This window comes from Lutjanus erythropterus, chromosome 11 (assembly GCF_056507025.1).
Source record: "Lutjanus erythropterus isolate fLutEry1 chromosome 11, fLutEry1.hap2, whole genome shotgun sequence".
Lineage (NCBI taxonomy): Eukaryota > Metazoa > Chordata > Actinopteri > Lutjaniformes > Lutjanidae > Lutjanus > Lutjanus erythropterus.
The window spans coordinates 38,372,998-38,395,164 of record NC_139327.1 but is presented as its reverse complement, the minus strand read 5'-3'; the positions used below and the strand labels follow the sequence as shown (position 1 = coordinate 38,395,164).

General features: G+C 42.4%; 1 protein-coding gene across 1 annotated transcript; it reads right to left on the bottom strand.

Annotated features, from left to right (window-relative positions):
• Positions 1-4,793: 4,793 nt before the first annotated feature.
• On the bottom strand, positions 4,794-20,253 carry prr7 (proline rich 7 (synaptic)). The gene is made up of 2 exons (XM_084730439.1): positions 19,694-20,253; positions 4,794-5,829 (listed from the first exon to the last, which is right to left on the bottom strand). Exons 1-2 carry the CDS (start codon positions 20,043-20,045, stop codon positions 5,213-5,215), a joined length of 969 nt encoding a protein of 322 aa, XP_084586565.1. The 5' UTR covers positions 20,046-20,253; the 3' UTR covers positions 4,794-5,212.
• Positions 20,254-22,167: the final 1,914 nt, after the last annotated feature.

The following is a 22,167-nucleotide window of genomic DNA, read 5'->3' as shown; positions in this document are numbered from 1 at the left end:
AAAACAACAAAAGCCTGAGAAACTGTCAGGTCTTTGTGCAACAGTAGATTATGCTTTTAACGAAGTGCCAATCTTGACCCTCCTCCCCTTCGACTTTATGATAATAATTGGCTGCAACATTATTATTAAGGCTTTCCACCTTGATGAAAGCCAGAGCTGGAAACGATTATAATAATTTAAGACCATTATTACCATCATATTGTGGCAGCAGGGAATGAGAAGGGCTGAGAAGATGTGACATTTAAACAAATTGCTGCAGTCGTCGCTCTCTGGCTGAGGCTGTGATGTCAAACATGACTTTGTAGTTAATGATGTGAAGCAGGTTATTTAACTTTTCACAGCTGGTTGTGACATTACTGATTGTTCTCTGAAACACTTCAAACCACTTAATCCTTATGCAAGGTCATAGTGAGAGTTCAGAGCTACACGAATATCCACAGTCTCCATGGATTCGACTGATGAAGCAGTCCTGGAACCGCTGAATCCCTCATACAGAACATGAAGCTACAGAAACCAAAGACAAAAACACAAAGTTAAATGAAAAACTTAAAAAAACTAATTATCGCATAAAATCTAGTCTGTGAAATATTGCACAGATGTAGTCAATGAAACTGTAGTAAGAGGTGTCCTGCTGCTGATATGATACTGATACGACCGTCAACATGTGTGTTCTTGTCGAGAACAAAAAAAAAATAGACAAGCCTTTGACTCTCTAAAAGAAGCGTGGCTGCAGCTGTGCCTGACACACACGCGGGCTGCGTGGACGCTCTGACCTGATAATGTGGGCGCCGAACATAAAAACCGGCAGGTGATGCCCCGCGCACACGCTGCTCAAGCGTGACCATGTTCTGGAGCAGGCCTAATGTCGGGGTTCGCTCAGTTGAGAATCTGCTAGTGTGAAAGCTTTCTCAACTTGGGGCACCATTATTATTAAAGAGTGAAAAGCCCTTACGAGTGCCTCGCATGGCGGTTCCCCCGCCATCGATGTGCGGATGTGAATGAGAAACAATATTGTAAAGTGTTATGTAAATGCAGCCAATTTATTAAACAATTTAGTCAAGTGCATCAACTGACAATGTGTAATTTTGTTTTCTGTGTTGGTGCTTTCATGTTCCTTTTTATTTCATGCCGACTATACAAAAGTCAAATTACCAATATGCCTACGAGCAGCAGGGACGTGTCAAGCATTTGATTTTTCACTAAACATTAACTGCAGGGTTGCTTTGTAAAGCACCGCTGCAAGAATCCCCCACCGTGACTCACTTTCATGAAATGTAATCAAATACTTAGCCGTGTTAGGAGGACAGAAAATCTCATATGTTTCAAATATTGTTTTGAAAACTGAAATCTTTTGAAGTGAAGGACACTTTTGTTTTCTTTTTCGTGTCGCAGTTTGTTTTGGCGCCTAATACTAACATACGCTGCCACCAGAGGCACCGACGCAATAATCCTCGCAGAATCTGAGGTCTTAAAAATATCTGGGCTCGATTCCTCTTCATTTCCATCACCTCGAGTGCTTCTGGTAATCCTGTCTCCTCTGCTGCAGAGTGACAGGCTCAGATGAAGGAGAATTAGCGACTCGTTTTGCGGCAGAGAAAAGCGTTTTAAAACCTCGACGATGGCGGGAGTGGCAGCTGTGATAGCTTTGCCCAAGTGGCAGATCCCATTTCCTCGTCACTCATCGCAGCATCTTACAGCAGTGAAGCACCAGAATAACAGCTTGTTATGGGCAAAGAGGTCGGGGCACATGGAGGAAGGAGAAAGTTCATGGATAGATGAAGAAGAGAGAATCAAACAAGACAGAAAAGAGACGGTGAGGATGCAGAGGACAGAATCAAGGGAGGAGGAACTAACAGAGGGTTGCAGTGACTCAGAGGCTGAACTGAGGGAGTCAGAGACAAACTGAAATCCACAACTTACATTAAAGATTTTTCTGATCGGCACATGCAGATGTGACGAATCAATTTATAGCTGAGAGAAGCAGAGAAACAGAGATAATCTGATGAATGTTTTATGTGAAAACATCAGGTTTGTGCAGGTCAGAAGAATAAGTTCACACGAGCAGGAGAACATCTCCTTCATCCTGATCATGAAGGTAGCAGCGCTGCATCATACAGATCATAAAGAAAACCAGAGATAGGATTCAGATGAAGATGCAGTGATTTTAAACTTAAATTTTTAAATCCCCAAACCAATCCAAGCCCTTATTTTTTATTTGTTTGTTTGAATAATCGGTGTGTCTGGTCCTTAGGGGCCGATCGAGCACATCCTGTGCAAACAAGCAAATGATTTTAATTCTCAAAAATTATACCTGCTAGAATTTATTTTCTACTGATACACATTCCTCCTAAACTTCATTTTAGTTTGTATTTACTGGTCCCTGAATAATGCTTCAGACTGAGTGAAAGTCTCTCTCGCAATGCAGTGTTTTAAGCGTAGATCTCTCAAAATTGTTGACGGCATTGTTTTATATTTCAGAGTTGATTGGCTGGCTGGCTGTTGGCGCCAAAACGTGGATTTAAAGTCAGTAAGAAAAGGGGAGACTTTCTTAACTAACACTGGATAACCTGAGAGGATGGGTGAAGAAGATTTTAGTACTCCAGCAAAGGTTTGAAACCTTTAATTTGAAGGAGAAATTGGAATTTAAGCACTTTGGTGTCCACCAGCCAGGGGATACTGCCACCACTCACCTCAAACTTAACCATAAAAACTAACAGTAGGTTTAACATGGAGTGGTTCTAGAAGGAACATTGATTGGCTGTTAAGATAAAACAGGAAAACATGCGTGCTTCATCAAATCATAACGTGTGCGGAAAATATGAAACACAAAACTGTGAGACCGTGACAAGAGAGCGGACTCTGAATCGGGATTGTTCTGATTGGTGCTTGAGACTGTGTGTGAGGACATTTCAAGGCATCAGCAGCTGCATGACTTCATCGAGAAGTTTGCCCAGAGGAAAACCGCCATGCCGCCTCTCTCTTCTCCCAAGTGAGCCCTCAGCTGTGGTGAGTCAAAGCATATTTTATCATCCTGCCTCGGTGGTGCTGGTCTGTGAATTGGCCGTATTGTTGTGCTTTAATCAGTTGGTACAGATGAGGACAAGTGTCAGCGTCCCTTACATGGGTGTCCATGCATGAGTCAAGGTTCTTTAAGACCTGCACTGTTACAAGAACCAATCCACACTGCCTGACCGAAAATGCAAAAATATGTGTTAACAAATGACCCGAACCCAACCCGCAAATCACAAACTTTATGTATTATAGTAGCACAATTGTCAGGATCGTGTTGGTGTGCACTCTAGACTGATCCTGTCGCTCAGAGCAGCTGTCAGAGAATCTTTAGTCGGGAGCTGCCCCGGTAAATATAGGTCAAAATAAGATGCTTGTACAGGCGACCTGTTCAGTCGTTCTTCTGGTGGGGACGGACTGTATTACACATATTACAATTTGGACCCAGTCTAGTCTGACTCACTGCATGCACACTGCAGGTATAAGGCCTGCTATTGGTTGCTTGCTTCAAGCAGCATCGCAGTGTCCACTGTCAAAGTTTTCAACGTCCCCAGGAGACAAAAACAACCTCCGAGCTGAAACCTACATGCTGAAAATGCCAAATTAGCACCTGGGACGCTAACAGTACGAACATGAATGGCTGTTTTGCAGTGATGTAGTCATTTTAATGCCAGAGCTCGCCTTCCAAAGTGCAAATCTTCCACCAAAACAAGCTCCCCCTCGACACTGTTCTGCAGCAGCGCCGTCGTTGCTTCTTAGGCTTAATGCCACGCAGGACGTTTGTGATTGGTTTAAAGAAATGAAAACAAGACAGGGCGTTTTTCCTCTATAGCAGAATGTGTATGCATGGAGACGTCTGGCTGTGCAAGACTAGAACCATTCTGACTCGGGTCCAGGGTCAAGTCTCAGTTCCTAGGAACCGAATGAACCCGTCTACTGCTCAGAACTATCTCTACTTCAATAATAATTAAAAACATTAAGTAGACAAGAAGAAACAAGCGAGAATAACACAAACAGGTAAAAGACAATTCTAAATATAAAATACTGTATAAATAATCTAAATATTAAATTAAAAAAAGGTTGAAGAAAAAAATGAAAGGTGATTGCAATTAAATCCTCACGACTTGTTGTCAAGTTTATGGCTTTATTTTTGACATTCAATGGTTTATTGCAGTGAGCATAAAAACACTCTGGTCCCATTTTGGCCTTTTTTTTTAAACTCCATAAATTATTGGAAGAAGCCCAGCGGGTGAAGATGTTTTTATTTCACAAGAAAAAAAGGCATTTGTCACAAAGCTTAAAAGAATGATAATAAATTTATACATTTAAAAAGAAAGGTTTTTCCACATAAATGACCCAGCTGAGCCGACAGTTTGTAGTAAAAACACTGAAAACAACAAAGCAGCGTGTTACAAAATGAAATCCATGTACACGTGGTTTTCTGGCTAGCTTGTTGCACTCTAACTTTGTTTTGCTTTCACAGGGAAAACTGGCCTCTGGGCTCTGATGTCACGCACACAGTGACGGCGAAGGTCACCACGTGTTCTTTTGTGAGCATTAATACTCACAGTCCTCGAGAGGAGACAAGCTGTGAACACAGTCTTGGAAAATCAGAGTGGATAAAAGAGGAGAGGTCGTCGTGGGCAACAGACAGTTCCCGGGAGCCATGGCAACGGCAGACTGGTACAATAGGTTGCTCAGTCACAGAGGAGAGGAGAGCAGAGGACGACACGAAAAGGGCAGGTATGGAGATAACGGCAGAGGGAGTCTGATCAAAGCTAGATGAACAGCTGTGCTTGTTGCTCTTGTCTTTACCTTGTTAGTGCTGAGTTTATCTCCGCCTCTGCTGTTCAAACGAACCTTGACTCAATTAGCTTCAATATGACACCAGGATGCCTCTGTGACTCAACAACGCCGGTTTGAAACAGCATGCAATTTCCTCCTTCATCCACACAGAGATCTGAAACGGTCCCAGCAGAGTAAGTGGCGGCCTTCGCCCACAGAGCTGCACAGGGAATTGAACTTCTGACGCCTCTGCAGCACTTTAACCCTCTTTTAGCTCTTTAGGGAATTATATCTCTACTACTGGCATTGTTAGTGTTGTAAACACTGAGCTGAAAAGGAGACATACAGACAGAAAGTCTGTCTTAGATCTCCTGCTCTTCAGCGATGGACCAACTAATCCTCCAGTTAACGTCCAGGTCTAGACAGCGGTGCTCCGACCCAGCAGTGGGAAGGCTGTTGGCAGGCCACAGTTTGGCTCCAGTCCCCTCAAGCCATGAACCCCCTGTAACCCTCCTTGGAACCCCTGTATCCCCCCTTGAAATCCTGGAATTCCTCCTCGAAGTCCTTGTATGCTTCCTTGGAGTCCCTCTATGCCTCCTTGAAGTCCTTGTATTCCACTTCGGAGTCCATCATGATGAGTCCTGGGCTCCCGGCGAGGCATGGTTGCCATAGCGGCGGCAGCCTGGATGGAGCGGGCCCCCGGCGGCGTGAGGTTGTTGTGGTTCAGGTCCATGTTGGAAAGGAGATGACCCAGCGAGTCCCAGCGCTGGGACGAAGGCAGGCGGATGAGGGAGGAGTAACCTCGCTCAGGGAACACAGTCGTCACGGGAGGCTTGCTGGTCTCAGATGTGAAGACCGGTGCAGGATTCTGGTATTCCCTGGCAGATGGAGGTGGCGGCGGTGCGGCTCGGAGCGGGGCGGGCTTCAGGTAGGTGCCCCCCCGTGGGTCGGCCAAGACCTCGCTGTAGGGCGGAGGAGGGTCCTCCATCAGAACTGCCTCCTCGTAGCAGGGCGGCTTCCCAAATATATCTGTGTCTGAAACAAAAGAGGAGACTGGGATTAACCACCACAAACACAGTAATATAACTGTGGACAGGTCAGTTATTACTCCTCTCATATTTTAGTATTTGCAAAACTTTCAGAGAGTTTCGAAAACCACACATTTTCTCCACTGGAATGGAATCCAAGGATGCACTTTACCATGTTTTGTCCAATGCATCCTATTCACTCCTATACACACTGCCTGTAGACACCTACATCCTGTCAGACTCGATGCTTCATGGCACATACTTGTGTTGTTCTCTCCTCACTAGATCCTTGCTTGTGTTGTCAGCTCTCAGATATACGTCGCTTTTGGATAAAAGCTTTTGCTAAATTAAACTGTAACTTCACTGAAATGGAACCCTAGAGCACACTTTTCCATGTTTTCATCTTTGGAAGGGTACCCCAGAGGGCACTTTACCACATTTTCTACATCTCATCATGAATTCCTCAACAAAGAGGGCAGTTTAATATGTTTTCTCTACTGGAAAGGCACCCTAGAGCACACTTTACTATCCTTTCTCCACTGAAAGAGAACCCTAGAGGGCAATTTACCACATTCTCTCCACTGGAACTGAACTCTAGCATCCACTTTGACATGCTTTGTTCACTGGAAGGGAACCTTAAACCACACATTAGCACATTTCATATTTCATTTCATTCAGGGGCAAAGTCTCCTGACTTTACTGCGTTTTTTCCTCCGGAAGAGGAGACCACCCTACCATGTTTTTCCACTGGCAAAGCACCCTACAGTGCACTTTATCATGTTTTGTCCATTGGACGGGAACCCTGGAGTGCACATTAGCACATTTTTTTCACTTAAAGGGCACCCTAGACTGCACTTTATTATGTTTTCTCCATTGAAAGGGCACCCTGGAGCACCCTGGAGAACCCTTTAGCACATTCTGCACGATGCATCATGTTGTACTTTCATTTTCAGGTTACAACTCAAACGATTGTAATAAACACAATCCTACTGTGATACATGTGACAGTGTGTTCAGCTGTTCAAACAAAAACAGTCACAGCACATTTGTTCTGAACTCTCTGTTTCTCTCTCTTTCATTAAATATCTCTCTCACACACTCACACTCGCTCCTATTTCAGGCACACTCGTTTTCCATCTTTCTGCCTCTGACGACTTCATCATTTAGGAGCTGCAATGCAGCACGTTGTGCAACACGATACACACTCACATTAAATACACTTTAATCATCTTTTATACATTCCTGTTTATTCAGATCAGTAAACGAAGAGAAACACCTCATTTTTTGTCAAGTAACTGAGTGAGTTTGTCATCGTGTCCATAGCGCGCTAAATACTTTTGGCAAACAAATCCATAATCAAATGCATTTTATATATGAGAAAATTAAAGTCATGCGAGTCAAAATGATGGTGACTCATGAGTGTCTTAAATGTCCTTTTACTTCTCACAGTAGAATAAACTCAGTAGCGTCTATTATGTAAGGATGAAGGAGTGATTACAGAGACAGTGCTGGTGTGGATTGTGGCCTTGTGGTTTGACATTATCAGGAAAATACTTTCCACTGAAATATACCCAGATTTATCTTTAACAGCTACACAATCTGTTTGCTATAGAAAAATGCTACTTCCACTTCCACGTTACCAACGCTGCTCCCCGTTTTGGTATTTCTCCGCTGTGGAACCTGTAGCAGTGGTACTTTGACTTCTAGCCATGTTTGTTGTTGCAACGGTCAAAAACTACAACTGAAACTGTTTCAGCTGCTCTCGTAATATCAAAAGGAATCCAAGTGGGAGAAAGAACTAAAAATCAGTGATACCACAATTTCCAGTTGACCAGAAGCTGTGTTTTACATGTTTTACAGAACGTGCAAAAGGAAATTCTTAACTTTTCGATATATAAGCGGGTGAAAATGTTGATGTAGATTTTTGTTGATTAGTGCCAATTTGTCACAAATATTTTGAAAGTAATATAAAAGTGCTATCTTTGGTGATATCTAAATAATTTTGCTTTAAATTTGGCAACATTTATACGAATAAGTGCCGACTTGCTGCCTCGAATACAAGTGTAATAATTTAGTGATGATTTAAATCATTATTTTAGGAAGCAAAAAAGTCGTACCAGGGAAACACCACTTTTACCTCTTTTGGCTTTATCAAGGAAACCTTTGTGGGTAATAAACATTTGTCAGACTTTCTGACAGCTCAGTGAGAATGTGAAAATCTCTCAAGTTTCTAACTAATACTTGTATTTTGTAGAATTTGTGTTGAACAGCCATCTTTCTGCACAGTGTGTTCTGTTTATATTTCACAAATCAGGAGAGAAATCTGATAAATAAGTCATTAAAAGCCTTGATGAGATTCTCTGTCTGCTTTGAATATTTTGTACACAAGTAGTTTGCAGATTTCTTGCTTGTTCTGCACTAATTGGAACATTCAAGCCTGTTGCTAATTAACTGAAAGCCTGGCCAGCAGAGCTCTGAGCAAAACTGAAGCTTATGCTGAAGTTTATATTTGCAACTAATTAAAAATCCGTTCAGTGAAACGTTCAGACTGATGCAGATGTTCGGCACAAACACCCGAACAGGTTTTTCAGCTGTTACGGGGCTTTTAGCGAACGCTGACACATCAATCATAGTCAGACTCCCCGTCTTAAGTAAAGGGATGTTTTCTTTCTACATTAATGCACAATTTACCATCTTTGTGACTGAACAAAGAACCAAAGCAATAAATTGTTAAACTTAGCGACACGTCTGTTGCATGAGACAAATTAGTTTGACATTTTCTTCTGGGTGACATTAAAGTAAAAAATGTTGGTTTTATACAAGAGAGCGAAAGTACAAAAATAAGATCTACCTTGCAAAACACAAGTTCACCCCTGCAACATTTCTAAAATACCTCTGAGCCAACAGGGAGCCTGTGGGCATGTTGTAAGACGCTGGAGTCTATATTCCAATGTATTGGCAGAAGAAAACAGCCCCGGGCAACAAACATCAAGCTTTCAGTTGTGTGTTGTTGTTTTTTTTGTTTGTTTGTTTGTTTGTTTGTTTTTGTGAACAACTGAAGACAGTTTCTATTTCCAGGCTGATAAATCTGCACAGATTCTGATCAATATCTGTCGAAATGTTCCACAAACTCTCCTCCTGCCTTCAAAGACCTTACTTGACCTGAAACACAAACCCAGTTCCAAAAAAGTTGGGAAGTTGTGTGAAACATAAATAAAATCAGAATATTTTATGACCTAGAATACAGTACAAAGACAAGATGAACTTTGTCTTTTTGTAAATATACACTTATTCTAAATTTGATGCCCCTTACATGCAGAGATTTTTCTGAATTCTCTGAATCTTTTAAAGATATTCTGGATTATTGGTGGTGAAATCCCTAAATTCCTTAAAGTTTTGTGTTGAGAAAGATTGTCCTTAAGAGAAAAGAAAAGTTTGCTGCCATATCCAAAGAATCCCACATACAAACATCAGAGTTCATTTAATAATAACAGGTTCTCTACAAAATAGTTTAAAGTTTTTGAAATGTTCTAATGTTCTTTGGTTGGTGGGCAAGTAGGACTTCAGTGTTTCTCAAACTTTCTCAGCCTGAAAACTCGGGCTGTGTAAATACAAAACTCTTTAAATTGCTCATTTGAGCAACAGGAGTTTGCACAGGTATTAATTAATCATATGTACAAGAAATGTGAGTTCATAGTGAATTTTAGAAGCGGCTCAATGACACAGAGTCAAAGAAGTGAACACATGCAGTAAGATGAATGCATAAAAGGGGACGTCCCTGATCTCAGTAATATTTGGTATCTGCCAACACTGAGTCTGAGCTGATATTTACCCAAAACTTAATCAAATATTACATCTATAATGCCTCGTTTTTAATGAGCTACTTGATCCAAATACTGAAGGTGCTGGTTCAAAACTATACAGTTGGAGGTTCAGGACTAGACTCCACTCTTGCAAACCCAGTCACCTGCATCTCGCTAATTCAACCACCTGTGCTTCTCACAAACCCTAAACCACCTGTGTCTTGTTAGTTAACCGTCTGTGCTTCTCTGTGTCAGTCACCTGTGAAGGCCTATATAAGCACATGTAACCCTCTCCTGTTTGTCTCAGTTCTCACACCCCTCGTCTCCAGAACCCCGTTCTTCTCCTCTCTCAGCGACCAAGTTCACCCTCAGCCGACCCGGGTTTCCTCTGTGGGGCGTTCACTTGTCCTCCCTGTGTTTGCATGGGTCTAATCCAGTTTCCTCCCATCAAAGACATGCATATTAGGATTAATACTTCTATAAGAAAGTCTCCTTTAGGAGACACGGGGGGTGAAGCACCAAAGCTAATGGAGACATGTCCTCACCCTGAGCCTTGACCGCCCCCTTCCAGGTTCATAGCCGCCCAACTAAACCACAAACCTGCCCCCCTTCATCTCTCTGTACACAACCCTCATCCCACCCCTCCTTTATCCTGTCGCCAATCTGAATAAACTAGCTTTTTAAACTAGACATATGACAGTCCCTCCAGGATTTCATGGGCCTTTTTTTGGAATCGTCGTGGCCTAAAATGCCTGATTTCACAGCAGCTTTTCTAAACAAAAAAAAAGAAAGAGAAAAAAAAATGCAATGAATGTTGCAATGCTTTTAGGCATTTTAGTGAAAATTGCAAAAGAAAGCTGTGATTTCTTTTTCTCTTTTTGTATAATACATTCCTAATAATTCCTAACCTTTCCAAAAAGGGGCAGAATTACAAAAAATATAAAAATCAGCCTTAATTAAATGAAGTGCACCAGCGGGGGACAAAATAAAAACACTAGTGAATAATAAAACAAAACGTTGAGTCGGTTCATACGTGTGTGTGTTGGATCCTGATGTCCCAGTTAAAATCATGTTTTCCTTGTTTCCAGTTTTCTGTCAGTTTTTCCTGTTTTATTTTGATACTCGCCTTTGTCTCTCGTGTCAGATACTTTACTTCCCGTCCTTGTGATTACCTGCCCCGCCCTAACTGGTTTCACCTGTCCCATGTTACCCCTCCCCTGTTGTGTATATGGTCCTTGTGCTGCCCTCAGTTGCTGGACTGTTGAGCTCTGGACGTCATTCCTCGTGTTTTCTTTTGGATTTGACTTGATTTTTGTGGACTTGACTCTGCTTCAGCCTGCTGCTTGTCGTAGTCATTTTATGATTCATTACAGTAAATATATTACAGTTTTCTCCTTTAAGTTTTGAAATAAACTAAACAAAGTTTTGTATAATCTTTTCTTGAGACACTTCATGTTTCTTTTTTAAATAAACTTGAACTGCATGAATGGAATAAATCTTTTAGTTTTAGAAACACCCAATGAACTGTCTCAAACAGCTGTGAAGCTGATTTGTCATTTACTTTTTTTGGGGGGGTTCTAAAACTCAGAGATTGAAGTTTATCCAAAGAAGAAAAACAAAACATGAGTTGGTGAGACTCGAAACTTAATCTGAGTTGGGCTCAAAGCTTAAGTTGCCATGAAATTTTGAATTTTCTAAACTTGTTAATTATAAAAGTGAATAAATTGTCTGCAAAAACACTGAAGAGGTATAAATAAGCTTCAGGACTTTGAGTCTGCTGTCTGTTGTAGCGTCTCCGACAATTAAAAACCCACATCTCATTCCTCTGCCTGAACCTGTTAACTGCCACAACAACAAATATCAGAGTGGTGTGAATCAACAGCTGTTTGTTGAACTGTTACCATGGAGCTTCATGTATTTATAGATGTAAATGTGTGTGTGTGTGTGTGTGTGTGTATACCTGGCTAAAATCCATCCCTCCTCCAGCATGCCTCACAGATACCTCCAGGATCAGACTCTCATTGTTTCTCAGCTCTGTCGATCTCTGCACTGTAAACCATCGTACCAGCTGCCACGACGGCTTTAAATAAACATCACACCGAAACAATGTCGGCAGCAGAGGCTCATGGGACTGATGTTTCCACTGGGAGGATCAGGAGGGCTTCGTTTGAAGCAGCAGCAGCAGCCACCTCTCTGAGGATAACGTGTGTGTGTGTGTGTGTGTGTGTGTGTGTGTGTGTGATACAGTGATTTCAGTACAAATGTGATGCTAACTGGGATCTGTGACAGCTACTGTATAAAACACAGTGATCATATTAGTCACGCTGAGTTACAGAATTACACAACACCATTAAAGGGAAACTGTATGTGTGGTTGGATCCTTTTTACTCATTCAGCTGACAACGAGGCGCACCAGTTTTATTTCAGTGATGTGTGTGGGTCAGGACTCGGGTACAAAAGCCTGTCAGAGCGAGACACGTCGGGGGTGTGGGATGATGGCTGAGCGATGCACGAAATCTGCATCTGTACGCTGTTTTTTTTGTTTTTAACGTCTCCTGTCACACTTTCAGATGTTTGAAAGCATATTTTCTTTGCAGTAAGTGTCCAGGAAAATACTGGACTGAATCACGTCTCTGGCGCTGCCCGCTAATTAATCAATCTGGGTATGAAAACAAGAAATGAAAGCAGCTGAAGCTGACTTCGAGCTTTAATTTGAGGCTGTCCACATCAGATGAACAATGCAGGAGTGGACCCACGCTGGCAGCTGGGCTGGAGGGAAGTGATGTCAGCTGGTTCAGACCAGGGAGCTCGGCTCCGCTGAGAAGGACATGAGCTCCTAACATGATGGTCCTAATAGTGAAAATATGCTAATATTGTGTGTTTATTCGCACATTATATTATAATTTCCGAACATGTATCTTCACTAATTAACACAATGTTGTGTGCGCCACCCTGACCACTGCGCTGTCTGTGGTTCTGACACGGAGCAGAGACAAACAGATCATGTTACTTACTTTGGTTCCTGTTTGCTTTCCGTTTTTGAAAATTGAACTTTCAGCCCTAATTCCACTTTCTCCCGGTTCTAACAGTCCACAGACAGAAGGGAAACAACGCAGCAAAACAGCTGGTTCTCCCTGCCTGTGACACAAATGTGAGTTCATTTTGATTTAAAAGAACATGCACTGAAATCATCTTTACCTGCGTCAAACTGCCGCTCCGAATTTGTTTCGATGTTGCAGCGTCAAATGAGGACCAGAGCTTTTTTTTCTGCACCCACACTACATGTTTGGGGGAGAGTTAAATCTAACTCTATCTGTAATATTAAGTGGAACCTGCTTTTCACAGACACCCTGAAATTGTCCATGCTGACACGCACTTCCATGCATGTGTGTGCACGTGGTGCGTTTTAGAAGCAGAAAATAGGGCTCCCCCGAAAGCCAGTGTGTAATTTGAACCCTGGTTCAGACTGAAATATCCTGACAAATTAAATTTCTATCAAACTCAGTCCTTTGATGTTTCCCTCAGGATAATAACTTTGGTGATCCCTTGGTCAGATTTTACGATTTGTCTGTTTACGACCAAATACCTGCAGAACAAATGACCTTCCCATGAGCCTCAGCTAGGCTTTACTATGATGACTGCCTTCAGTTGGCCAATTTACATCCAACTTCTTTTTTTTCTTTACAGTTGTTTGATTTCCACTAACGTCCGACTCTTTGGCTGCTAGATTTACAGTCCTATTAGCTGAGTGGTCTGATCTGCCCAAGACATGTGAACTGCAGACAGAGTATGAATCAAATCAGTCAACATCTCCACATCCCTCTCTCCGCTCTGGAATATACGACTGAAGCAGCTCCTGGCTCCTCTCTCTGCTCTCTGCTGTGCTCAGCTGGTCGGCACCTGCTTCTCTTTTCGCTCTGCTGCTGCCTGGATACTGAACCTCTTCATCAGTCTGCTTTGTGACCGAGGCTCCGGCAACCTTTTGTCTTATTCTTTACTGTCTGTCTGCGCTCATTAACCAGCTTTGACAGCAGCTGATGCTCTTTTTACTCGCTTCAGCTTTCACTCTTCAAAAATCCCTCTTTACCTCATCCTTCTTCTTTCCGAGCACAAATATGCAGATTTTTGAAGGTTTGTGCTGTTCCTCCTCCATTTTTGCTGTCTTCTCTTAGTTGATTTATGTTTTTTTTCTCTGTAGATAATTCAGGATTTCTTCTTTCTCTCCACTTTTTTTTATGTCCTCATGCAATCCTGTACAACATCTGCATAAACTGGAGACAGACTTGAGACACTTTTCAACAAAAAATGTACATTTTAAGCTTTTTAAAGTTGGATTTTGAGGAAATGCTGTTGCAAATAGCAAACCTGCTCTACGTGTTAATGCTCTCATGTCACTCAGACTTTGTAGGATTTTCTTTGGGTCTTTCACTGCTGTATGTGAGTCGCATGTGCTGCTACTTAATGCTAATGCTGCTCACTGCTGACAATAATTTTCACTGCAGTCAGACCTTTTTTTCATTTCAGGCGTCTTCACTATTCAACTGGCTTTTGAAAGACCTTCTCTATCTTTCTAGGCTGAAGCTTGAATTCCTGAAAAGTAAAGTTGCCTTGTGTTTATTCCTGCCAGGAGGGTGAAACAGAATGTGCACAAAATGAATTTCCATTAAAATTGTAGCACACACCGGCCCTGGGCTGAGCAGCAACAAGAAACAGCGAGTTTTGCGTGAGAAAAAGGAAAGCTGAGGGCTGCAAAGCCGTGCAATGCTGCACAGGAAAATCTTCATTATTTTGCAGAGTTAAGGCACCCTTGAGCAAGACACTTAACTGCCAGAGAGAGGAGGAGCTCAGCGACCTGAGGCGTCTGAATCATCACCCAAAAGCTGTTGAAGGATTCAGAGTTGTGGTGTTGCTCTAACTCACCAGATCAGTCAATAACTGAACCAATCAACGGCTTTACAGATGGTAAAGGTGACAGAATGTGTCGTCAAAGTGCACTGAAACAGTTTCTTTAAAAGAAACATGTTTGTCTGCTCTTTCGTGGGTTTTCATACAGTGCTTATGAAGGTTTTTAGCCAGATTAGCAGCATGGTTCTATGACCAGACTGAAATATTATGATAATTATGGGATGAATTTTTTAACAGACATTTATGGTCCTGAGATGATGAATCCCGCTAACTTTACTGAACCACCATCAGCTCAAAATGTCTCTACAACTCGTAATCACTTCGGTGATCCTCAGACTTTTTCATTTAGCGCCATCATCAGCAGTCCAGTACTTTGATTTAGGGATGTTAATGATTAATCATTACTTTAAAAACATACTGAACAATAATGTGTGTTTTGTGAATCACTTTTTCAGAGGTCACAGGTTTTTTCACTGTCCTGTTTGGTCTCTTTTTAGTCTAGACATGACTAATGTACCCATTTGACATTTGTTGAATAAGGACAGGCGGCCAGAAACCCTACTGTTTTATTAATCTACTCGTTTACATGGTTTGTGCCTCATAAATTTATGTTTCACATCAGTACTGTATTGCTAGAATTGTTTAAATTTATACTTTGGTTTATGATTTTGCTTGGGCTTCATACCTTCCTGACATTTTACCGAGGTACATGGCATTACGACAACTCGACTACACTTCGCTGTACTGCAGTACCACCTTAACGTGGGCAGAGCGGCTCATCATGGCGACGCCATTCACTCAGATGGGAAACACCACACATTAACTACAGCTTTTATTCACTGACAAACTCAAACCAACACTGTACATTTACTGCCAGACGGACAGCTTCACTGCTCATCCTTTCCTCTGCTCAGCACACATTCACCATCACTGCCACATTACTGTCAAAGTAAGCAGTGCCGATCAAATATGGCTCAAGATTGTGTTACTGCATCACTTGTCTCTCGCCTAAAATGTTTTCAGAAAAATATATTTGTCCTAATATGGCAAAGTTATTCACCAGGACACCATGTTGAAAACGGACGCAGGGAAGACTGAGCGGTACGTGCATGGTTGAACATGCACACTCAGCCGTCTGAGCTTCAAAGAGAGGCTTAGAGTACAACTTCATCCCCTGCTCAGGACGCCATTACTCCAGTATATCTTTACATACAACAACAGTTTACTGACATGTTGTATTTAGCACCTTTTAAAGTAAAATTTAAGTCAAAATAAACAATACTAGATAATAACTCTTATTGTGTACAAGTGGGACAAATCCAAACCTGCTCATTAAAATACAGATCTGAGGGGAAAAAAAGCCTCCCTCTGTCACCCAGTTGTGCTCCTGCTGACTCCACACTCCGACTGTCTCTTTCTTCTCACATTTCTGTTTCTTTTTCAATTTATCCCGGCCGCCGTGTTGCTCGCTCTGTCACCGCTCGGCCTCCACAGTCACCACCCACGCCTCAGCGGCAGCTGTCACCATGACGCCCCGCGGGGGAACGCTGCCCGGCAGGCAGGGAGGTGGAGGCTGGGAACCGAAGAGTCTATAAAAAAATCTGACAGTGCATAATGCATTCCTCCTCCTGTCCTCGACTTTTCTGTCTGCATCTGAATCACTTGTGTGAATGTTGTGAATTCATTTACTTTTCTTGTTTTTGTTGATATAACAAATGATGACTCTTATGAATAAAATATGCATTTGGCTCGTAAATAAAGAGCAAATAAGATATGACAGGTTTGGTATTTGTCAGTAATTTTACACTTTGCAGCAGAGCAGTGATTAATCCTCTGCTTGAGAGAAGAGTTTGGTGTTGAGAGAAGAGAAACACTTTGCTGTGTGGTGATTACTGATTGTTTCATCCACTATTCTTGAAGTCAAAGCTGGATTTGCTGGTGGGCGGTTTCAAACAATACATTTTTGGAAATAATTTAAAAGGAATGAGCATGTTATAGAGTCAATGACAAGTGTTTTTCTTCAGCTTAAAAGGGACCTATTATGCTTTTCCTTACTTTCTGACATGTATAGATAATGTTACAATACTGGATGTTTTTGTTAAATATGGCCAAAGTGTGAAATAACGGGGTAAACTTATGTAGAAATAATTCCTATGAGCAAAACACTCAGATTTTAGAGCAGACTGCTCTAAAAGCAACACTCCTACAGAGTTTCAGATGGACAGGTACCTTTATGTGTTGCTAATGTAGCTAACTGCTACTGCTAGTTAGCTGCACGCTCCCAGTCCAGGCAGAGTCAGTTGCATGGAGCTAACTAGCAGTTAGCAACTAAAGTAGCTAACCACCAGCGACAATTAAAGGAAAGTCCATAAGAAAGACAGACGAGGCAGAGCAACCGGAGGACATCAGATGGAAAATCAGTTTGACCCAAACCAGTAAATTTAGTTGTAAATTTGTGTGGATACGTACACTCCAGAGGCCTCTGTTCTTTTCCACCTAATTGTTTTTTTAATTTCTTGTCTGAAACAGTAAACAAATCATTTTCATTGCCCCACATCATTAATTTCCATGCTAAGATGGTGCTCAAAAAGCACACAGGGTGCCGTAGTCTCACCTAACCACCTGTATCTGTGAGCTATTAGCCAACTACCAGCTGAAGTAGCTACTAACAACATGTAAAACTTGTCTGGTAATCAGAAAACTCTGTGCCATAAATCACCAAAAGTTGAGACAGAGCAGCCGGAGGACATCACGAGGGAGACCAAAAATATTTTCTCCATAAAATATAATCCAGTTTCACCACACAGCTGCCAACACTGCTCCACGGTTTGTCTCTCCGGTGCTCACATGGCACACAAGAAGAGGGTTGTACCCCTCAGCAGTCTTTTTTGGGAAGCTGGCCAATCAGAAAAAGTGAGCGTCTTAGGGAGGGAGGCCTTAAAGAAACGAGCTAAAACAGCTTGTTTCAGTCAGAGGGTGAAGCAAGGGGCTGCGTAAAGGGAAAGTGTAGAATAAATAAGGATGTTTTTGAACTGTGCATCATGCAAAGCTACTCTAGTGAAGTCCCAGAATGAAAACAAACAACAAATTTCTCCCGAGACTTTGTTATGCACCAGTTCTGTACTGCTACAAACTGCTTCCAGGAATTAGCCACAGCCTCACACTCGGTGACAAAACTTCTCGCCTTCTACCGCCTACTCGGCTTTTACTGCCAGAGACTGAAACGGACACACTCCCGTTAAAAACTCACAGCCCTCGACACCGCTCATGCCAACATGCAGCTGGCATACTGAAGAGACTGACTGGGGAATCGGCGCTCGCCAGATTTGTTCATGTACCAAAGTCAGACAGTACTCCCAGTGCTGGCGAGTCTGCAGATCCTACTCCTGCAGAGTTTGCAGAGACCCGCTGCGGCAGTTTGTTTCATAGTTAGACTTTTCATAGTTGTTTAGATTTGTAGTTATAAAGTCTCTAACTTTTCACATTCTGACTTCTTGAATCTTCAATTAAATTCAAATTCTATGACGACAAAACGTGCAACCTCAACAGGTTTTCGATTCCAACTTGTCAAATACAGCAGCTTGGTCAGTGTTTCAAACTATGACTGTGTTGCAGTTTTGCAAGTGTAGGGCTCCCCGGTTAGAGATAATAAATATGCACCATGTGGGTACAGTTTCAAAATAAAAGCACAAAAAATACTGGTCTAGGTTTATGAAAAGATCATGGTTTGGGTTAAAATGAGTAACCTTTTTTTTAGTTCATAAGTTACGTTACATACTTGAATCTTAGTAGATTTTCGCTCTTTATACCATGTCACCTGACTTAAAACATAACACTGAGGGAGGACACCTTCAGAAATGATGCTGGAATGGTCATAGTTTAAAGCATAATGGCTGGTTCCCCACTACATGCTGGAGCAGCATTTGTGTGTGGCGTCGCCTGTTGGTTTTCATTTCGGTGCCCATATTAACCAGTTAGAGCATCAACACAGACCACTTGAGCAGCACGACTCGTGTGTGACAGGCGCTGCTCTCATCATGCTGCTAGAGACTTGGAGGATCACCTTTTTTTTCTGCATGATCAGATTAAAACTGATCACCTGACAGTCATATCGACATATGAGCAACAGGACGCCTCTCACTATAGTTTCAGTCTCTACATCTGTGCAGTATGTCACAGACATGAAAAAAAATCAGGTGCAGTGTAGTGTTTTTCTCTCTTTTTCTCTTCCCCCTCCATCCATTCATCACTCCCTCCCTCTCTCTCCGAACGATGGGGAAAATCGCTGATTGCATTCAGAAAACAGCAATTATCTTCTCTTCAAACTTTCTTGCAAACTCTGTGTAGAAAGACAGAACTTTCAGCAGCTGCCTCGCAGCAGAAATGCAGCCTGTGTGGACGCCACAGCGTGTGCACGCCACATCACTCCAGCGACGGTGCCGTCATGTACTGCTCCAGCGTGTAGTGTGAACCAGCCATAAGGGCTCTGACTGTTTTTCACATGTTGGGAGCGAGAACAACATACAAGTTGTTGAATGGAGGCAGAAAAATCTATAATAAGAAATGTAATACCCAGTTTTCAACATAATGATCACCTGTAACAATTAAGAGCTGTATGTTCCTTATAACTGAACCGACTGGATGGTGAAATGTAACGGATATAAACGTCTTATGATTATATTCTAAAAGAGGTTACTTCTTGAGTTTTGGTGAGGATGGCTGAGTGTGAGAAACAATAGACGAATACAATCTGCCCAGCAACCCCCGATTTAAAAACTAGTGTATGGAAGCATTTTGGCTTCTACAAAAAGGGACCTGGACAAGAATCACCCTGTATGCAAGTTGTCTGTAACTACACTAATTATGGATTATTACAAGTACCCTTTTTTAAAAAAGAGAAAAGAAAAGTGGCAAATACTCACACTGTGACAAAAAATAAATGATGAACTCAAAATTTTTGATGCATCAAGTCCTTTGAATCAAATCGAGATCCCCATCCCATTAAAAACTGTGGTGATCCACAAAGCTGAATCCAGAGAAACCATCTAAAACCTCACTGCAGCCTGCAGTCTTACCTCCTGTTGTTCTCTGGAAGAAGGAAAATCGAGAGAATGACGCACAGAACAAAACAACAAACAACCAAACAACAATGCCTTCACGTTACCTGGCATGCTGACCCAGTTTGCTTGCGGCAGGGGGTGAGGAACCGGCAGAGGAAGAGTCGGTGACAGTGTTTGAGGGGGGCAGAACTGCGGCGGCTCCCTGGGCAGCTGTGGAGGCGGCGGCGGTGGAGGTGGAGGAGGAGGAGGAAGAGTGGGGTATCCCGCCGGGTGACAGTTGAGGGGCTCCATCTCCACCGTGCGCAGACACTGCTCCCTCAACCTCTCCTCGTGGCGGCGCTTCAGCCGGCGCTGCAGGAAGCTGCAGAAGCAGCAGAGCATGACGATGATGGCCCAGACCAACCAGAAGCCGGCGAAACAGGCCAGGAAGGTGTAGGTGCCCTGCGACATCACCATGGCAGTGACGGGACGGACTGAGAGTTCCCCCCAGGGCAGGAAGAGGAGATTTCACGACGACGAGCAGACAGGAAGTATGTGTCCTCTGAACGTCGTCAAGCGTGGTGGGCAGGTGATTTGTTTCTCCAGGGTCAATAAGACAAAAAAAAAAAAAACTGCCAATCAAAGTGTTGACAGTGCTAAGCTGTACACTGTAATCCAACGTGGGAACAGTAAGTCATTTAAAGCAACAACATCCTTCAAAATTATCACAAAAATCTCAATCCGGAAAAACTGTGCTCAGTGGAAGGTGTGTTTCAAGATGGCAACATTATTTCACAATTTAATTTAAACAGACACAAAAATGGCTTCTGCTTTCTTTCTGAAAGTGAAAGAAAAAAGGTATCCAAGATGCTTATAATGTCCTGAAGAAGTTAGAAATGCCAATAATTTCAATTAAAACTGTCCACACAGGTAGTTGTTCAGGAAATCCAGTAAAATTCAGTAGAATGTGCATCTCTTCTGGGAGAATAACTGTCACATGTCAGATCTTTTTCTAGTCTGCAGTCACAGTCTTGATTGTCCTCATGAAGGTCTGTCCGTCACATCCTCAATAAAATGTGGAATCACGTATGTTAACATTCTTATGAATAAAGAAATGTAATTAAAATATTTTTCCTTGAAGAAGATGCACGATGGTCCTGAATACAATGATGAGGTTATCGCCTTGGAAACAGCAGCAGCGGCTCATTAGTCTCACCATAACAGATTCTGTCCACTTAGTTTAGAGATAATTGAATGTAAATCACATGATGTTGCACATTTAAGGCACAACAACAGAAACTCAGCAGGGGATTTTTGTCTAAATCGCATGTTTGGAAATATGAAACACCACTAAATTCACTAAAACATCAACAAAGTCTTGTGCTTTTTTGTAAAACTTTGAAGGTAAAATCATTTAAATAAAAAAAGAGAGTCTATATATACTTAAAATTTACTTAAAAAATATGTTAATTGGATCAGAAAACTCAAGTTAAGCTGCAGGGAATCTAATCTTATCTGTTCACAAATATCTGTCCAGATGTTTTAGAGATCAGCTTCTCTGCAGCGCTCCTCATTTACATGGAAATGTGTGTGAATCTCAGGATAAACACACACTGACAGACACACACTGCTACTCCACAAGACTACAGATGAACTCTGCACCTTCGCAGGTGTTTCAGCAGCAGAAAACATCGATTTAAATTCACCAAAAGGCTCCACCAGACTCCTTAAAATAATCCACCCACTCAGTTTTCTTGAAATGCTGTCACAGATGAAAAATTCTCCATCTTTTCTGATGGAAAATGAAGTTGCAAGAGCGTCTGTGCCATTTTTGAGGCAGAATCTCAAGTATAATTGGGAAGAGGGAAGAAAAAGGCATGCAAGTCAGAAAAACTGAGGAGACGTCCGATCATAAGCGTCAAAAACCACAGAGGTGGCTGTGTGAATCCCTGTCAGACGGTTTGTCCACGTGAAGTCAAGCTGGTCCCTTCAGGCCTGCGGGGGACAAGAGTCGGGGGGGCCGTCTGCACCGCCGGGACGCCGAATTCCTCCCTCTCAGATCCCTGCGGGACTCCTCGGCCTCACGCTGCTCTACAAAGACACACGGGAGGGGGAGGGACGAGACCGTCATCAGCGATTATCAGAGGACAAATTCAGACAATATTTTCAACACAGTGAGAACTCAGGGCAGTAAAAACAGAGCAGAGGCCGTGTGCTTCTAAATCTCAGCTGTTCAGGCAGGATTATGACGCCGACCTCGGGGGGTGAGTATCAGTTTCACACTTCAGAGAGCAGCTCACAGAGAAAATATTCACAGTGATGTAGTGAAAGAGACTGAAAATGTCCCTGGAAACATTAAAACAGGCCGCATGATTCCTCATTTTTGTTAAAACTAATGATTTACTTTAACATTGTGTACTACTCAAGTTAATGATGGGTCATAGTCCAGACAAACAGACGGCAGCACATCACCGGAGTAACCGCCAACTAAGGCTCCCAGTGAACACGGCTGGGATCGATGGGGAGGCCACTGGATTCAGGTGTAGAGAACGAAGCAGAGAGAAGAAAGACAAAAGGAAGTGTTTCTAAACTGCAGTAT